General features: G+C 33.7%; 1 protein-coding gene across 1 annotated transcript; it reads right to left on the reverse strand.

Moving 5' to 3' along the window:
- Window positions 1-1,943: 1,943 nt before the first annotated feature.
- Window positions 1,944-4,283, reverse strand: LOC145038445 (cytochrome P450 CYP736A12-like). The gene is made up of 2 exons (XM_078986807.1): window positions 3,591-4,283; window positions 1,944-2,900 (listed from the first exon to the last, which is right to left on the reverse strand). Exons 1-2 carry the CDS (start codon window positions 4,266-4,268, stop codon window positions 2,073-2,075), a joined length of 1,506 nt encoding a protein of 501 aa, XP_078842933.1. The 5' UTR covers window positions 4,269-4,283; the 3' UTR covers window positions 1,944-2,072.
- Between the last annotated feature and the right edge of the window lie 1,223 nt (window positions 4,284-5,506).

Consider the following 5,506-nt stretch of genomic DNA (forward strand, 5'->3'; position numbering starts at 1 on the left):
GAAAGTTGTAGAATATATTCCTGCCTACGTGTGCATATAAAGAACGTAAAAAACGGATCCCATATGCGAAAGTTATGGATTTTAGACGTTTGGGGCTCAATTTCCGAGGAATCTCGCATGGATAAGGTCGGATCTCACACACGTCACCCACCCCGTGTCCGATCTTAGTGAGTCAGTAGACACGTGTTCGATTTAGAGAGTTGTTCGAAGTGCGGTCCAATTTGGCATCCGATGCGTGCCCTCCTCGCGTGTCCGAATCTCGCACCCGCCACCTGCCTCCCTCGCATGTGCGCCATCCGGAGCCCCTCGCTGCTGCCGCGTGTTCCCCCCTTTGGCCGAAGACATCCAAATCCGTCCCTATAAATAGTGCTTACGAGACTTGCCGGGTAATTTTGGAAAATTACCATTTTCACCCCTAATTTCATATTTTAGCTATTTCCACTTCCCACGAAGCCCTAGAATCATTTCCAACACCCGAAACACACTCCGAAGTGCCCAAATAGCCCGATAAATTTATCTTTTCGGTTTGAAGCTCTACCCTCGCAAGGCCCAATTGTCAATAAATATCCCGATTTTTTTCAAAGAAAGCTATATTATTATAACGAAGTGCTGCACAAATTACTATTTTAACCCCAGGTTATTTCTAGGTGAGTTCAATATATAGGAACAATTGTATGTTATGTATTATATATGCTATGTGCTTTTACGCGTTATTATCTCGTGTTGTTATTTCATGCTATATTGATAGCAAAGTTATATCTTTGACCATGTGATCAGTGAAAGGACTTAGATTCACGGTGGTACTGGTATGTAGCCTCTGGCCATATAGAGCATGTCTCCGTAAGAGAGTGACTTCTATTCTATGACATTGGCAAATGGTTAGACAGGGCTATAAGCCTGAAATCTACCAACATGTTAATCAGAAATTGTATGTCTTCTATGCCCTTTTTGGCCTAAGCTTTATTGATGTATGTCAAGTATGGAAATTGTTATGTCTCACTGATTGTATATCTTGAATCAAATCATTGATTAATATGGAAAGCTTGTCACATGATTCACATATGCATTTGTTTTTCCTTGTTCCTCTTTGCTTCTTCAATATTGAAGTATATATATGGCATAACATTATACTTTATCTATTACTGAACTCATTAAGCATCACCGCTTAGCATCTTAATGTTTACTAATTGCAGGAGATAAGTAACCAGTATAGCTATATACTGATAGAAGATTTTGAATAGTTTGAAACTATTGTATTTTGTACTCATGTATGTATATAACTATAGTATCCTGGGAAGTTATGTAATATATAACATAGTCTTAACAGTCAGTTTGTATCCAGTCGTTTGTAAATAAATTATCAATGTAAAATATTATTTATGAATATGTATGTATGTAGTATGTTTTAGAGTAACAACTGTTTCAATTATGAAAGTTTGGATCTTTAAAAAATGTACATCAAAATATTAAATAAACTTCAAAATATTTCAAAGGTATTTTTTTTACAATTTTTAAATATAAACTAAATCGTCATGTCGATTTAACTAAAATATCTAAAATCAATTTTTTTATAATAATTACAAATAAATGGTTTTTAAATTATTTAACAATAATAATAATTAAAAATAACACAACCTTATAAATTACATTACATTAACTTGAGTTATGGTGATTTGGTAAAATATGTGGAAGATAAAATAGATAACCTATTGACTAATTGTCAAATCCAGGACATGATGCATAGTCTCTTGTTCGCAGTGGGGGAATAATTGTTGCGTGAAAGTTGATCCGAAAATCTTTTTTAATGAATATTAAATGATATGATTTTAATAGATGTTATAATATGGTTAGAAATCATTACAACTTTAGGTAACAATTTAGTGTAAAAAAACTATTATTTCATAGTTAATATCAATTGAATAATTAGTTTCAACATAAACTTGTAATATTTTAACTATATAGTCCCCTAGTAAACACATAAATGAACAATTCAAACTTAAGCAACCCCAAAGTTTGTTTCATTCTTTGATTGCCAAATTGTCCTGGACAAACTCTAAGCCTTTCTAGCTTCCTCAAGTGCGGCATATTGGAATGGCTAATAAAGGCTTAGTACGAGGAATAGTTAAACCAAACTTTTCATTCATATCCAGATCACTTGGTGACATTCCATTTGGTAGTTCCCATTCAAAGCAATGTACAATGTTAGCAATCACTAAACCAATGTTCAGTAACCCCATATTCATTCCAGGACATCCTCTCCTTCCCATGCCAAATTGTATAAGCTGACAATCAGCCCCACGAAAATCAATATCTTTGGCAAGAAACCTCTCTGGAAGAAACTCCTCCCAATTTTCAGACCAAAGTTTTGGGTCACGTCCAAATGCCCAATAATTTATAATAACACGAGTCTTCTTTGGTATATAGTAGCCATCAACTATGACATCCTCCATAGATTCATGCGGAATCAATAATGGAGAGACAGGATAAAGCCGAAAAGTCTCCTTAACTACCATGTGCAAATAAGTTAGCTTTGCCAAATCTGTTTCTTCAACCTCGTTTTTGTCTCCAATCACAGTCTTCAATTCTTTTTGGAGCTCCTTCATTACTCTAGGGTGTTTGATAAGTGCAGCTAATATCCATTCAATTGAAGTTTTTACAGTGTCACGGGCCCCAGCTACCATTTCTAGTAAAATGGCCTTCATGCTAGACCTATCGATTGTATAGGATAGCTCATCATGGGTATTTGAATATTGTTGTTTTAGTGACATCAATATGTCAATGAAATCCATTTCATCATGCCTTTGAGAATCGACAAGACCGTGTTCTTCATGCTCATTTATCAATGTCTCAAGCATTTCATCAATGTCTTTTTCTAACGACTTAAAGCGTTTAGTTAAGCCCTGTAAACCCAGAATATGAGAAATGGATCAGAATCTTTGATATATTTCTCAAGACTCAAGACAATTAATAACTCAAAGCAACTATAAAAACCAATCATGTCTAAAATGTATGAAATACACGATTTTGATGTATTAGCTTTCTAAAATGTTGTTATCCTAAAGAAACATAATTAGTATCTTACTATCTTACTATCATTTAATCTATGAAACTGATATACTGTCTCTGAATATTAGCATAAACGGAACACAAACTCTTTAATCGAGGGGGCCAAAGTAAGTATTTTAAAACAAAACCATACTCCACTTATATGATGGTTGTTACTAATTAATTCTATACATTTAATTACTTATATTTGTTGTTGATTTATGTTAATAAAAATTACCGTTGTTATAGAAATATAAAAATGACTAATTTTTCAAAAAAAGAGATTAAAAAAGGACTACAATATATGAAAACTTGCGTTAATTATATTATCAAAAAAATTATTAAAAACTTGGTTTGTTCCAAGTAATGCATTGGCTGTCCTATAATTCTTTTTTCAAAAAATTCATCTTTCGTCTATACGTAAAGCCAATGTTTGATTCGATTGGCAAACATGCATATTAGTATACATATTTTTATGTGTATTTAATAAAAATATCTCTAAGAACTTTTGGCAAAATTGAGGTGAAGATTATGAAATTACGTACCTGAAGATCAAACGGAGCTAATATTCTCACATAGTCTGCCAAATTGAAGGCACCTGCTAGTTCCATTGTCTCATCAAGTACGTCCTTGAAAATCGACCTATCCTTATTTTTCTTACCAAAAATCATCCTACACGTCATTCCATCAACCAACGCACCTACAGCCTCATCTAAATCCACCACCTTACGCTCCATTGATGCAACCTTCATCTCCTCCACCATCAACCTAACTTCCTCCCTTCTCATCCCTGCAAAAGATTTAACTTTCATAACATTCAGCAGTTCCAACGTACAAAACTTTCGCACACTACGCCAGTATGGTCCATATTCCGTAAGTGTCATTCCCTTGCTACCATAAGATAGGTATTTTGCAGCTTCTGTATTGGGACGAGAAGCAAAAATGGCGTCATGGGTTACAAGGAAGAGTTTGGCGGCTTCTGGTGAAGAGACTATCACAGACTGGATGGACCCAAGGCGGATGGACATGATCGAACCATACTTTTGGGAGAGCTTGTGGAGGGCACGATGTGGGAGATTTCCTAATAAGTGGAGGCTTCCGATGATTGGTAAGGGCATGGGGCCTGGTGGTAGTTTTTTACGGTGGACATGAGTTGACCACCGTTGCCAAAATAAGATAATTCCGGTGAAAACTAGGAGTATTGCAAGTGCAAAAGAAAGCATTGTCAAGTCGTTTGTTTAAGCTTCTATGGTATAGATTATCTTTGTGTTGTAGATGTATAAATAGATGGATTGGGTTGATGAACTTCATGGATTCTTCTGAGTGTTAGCTGATTAAAATCTTTTTGGCATATTATGTTTGTAATTTTGCATAACGTGTTTGTGCTCCCTTTGACCTATTTAACACGGTTATCGGATTTGTTGAAGTCATTTTTTTTTAACTTGTTTAAATAAGTTATAAGAAAGTTGTACTTGAATAACTTCTTCCAAAGTGATTATTTCACCGACCCATGCATGGTCAATTAGCACGTAGCCCTTGTTCTTTTTAATTAATTTCCATAAGTATAATAAAACACTATTACACTGTTATATGTATTAGCATATTAATATTTTTATATATTTACTAATTAAAGGAATTGATTATTATTTATTTGCTATTTATATATATATATATATATATATATATATATATATATATATATATATATATATATATATATATATATATATATATATATTGTATCTTGGTCCATGTATAATAGTGTTTTTTATTTATTCCAAAAAAATCAAATTAATTTAGAGTATTTCCAATGGACTTTATTTTATAATCTATTTCTATTTGTTTTTTTATTAATCAATTATTATCATAAAGCATATAGCTGTTTATTTATTTTTTCGACACGATATGAAACTGACACGGATATAAACGCGTTTGAGTTGATTTTTTGAACCTGCCAGCCTGTTTATTAAACATACGAGTTGACCCGTCAACCAGTTTAAACATGGATGATTTCATGGAAAACAGGAGTGGATAGGAGGTACAACTCAAAGGTGACAGTTGAAGACTAAAGTGGATTGGAGGTATCAGGATCTTCATCATATGAATAAGAAAGTCACATGTAATGTTCCAATTTTCACATCAAATTTTTTTCATTTTTAATTAAGTTAGGACTTCATATATTTAGACTCCAAATTTAGAAAACTATTTCTTCCAACGTATATTGTTTAAAATCAAAGTAATAAAGTGAATATTGTATCCTTATTGTTGTTGATGAATGTGTACAGTCATGCCTTCGCCTTCTCACGATCACTGATGGTACCTGAAAACATAAGCAATTGGGTAAGCACGATGCTTAGTGAGTTTCACCCAAAATATCACACACCACAATACACATACAATGCATGCATACCGGTCTCACGATCACAAAGATTGGATTGCCCTCGGGCCCACAACCACAAAA

Source organism: Lactuca saligna, chromosome 4 (genome assembly GCF_052625555.1).
Source record: "Lactuca saligna cultivar CGN05327 chromosome 4, ASM5262555v1, whole genome shotgun sequence".
Lineage (NCBI taxonomy): Eukaryota > Viridiplantae > Streptophyta > Magnoliopsida > Asterales > Asteraceae > Lactuca > Lactuca saligna.

Excerpts from the sequence above, each read along its gene's own strand:
- LOC145038445 (XM_078986807.1), bottom strand. The coding sequence starts at position 4,268 with ATGCTTTCTTTTGCACTTGCAATACTCCTAGTTTTCACCGGAATTATC. Across the intron at positions 2,901-3,590 it reads TAGCTCCGTTTGATCTTCAG|GGCTTAACTAAACGCTTTAA; the intron begins GTACGTAATTTC and ends CTGGGTTTACAG.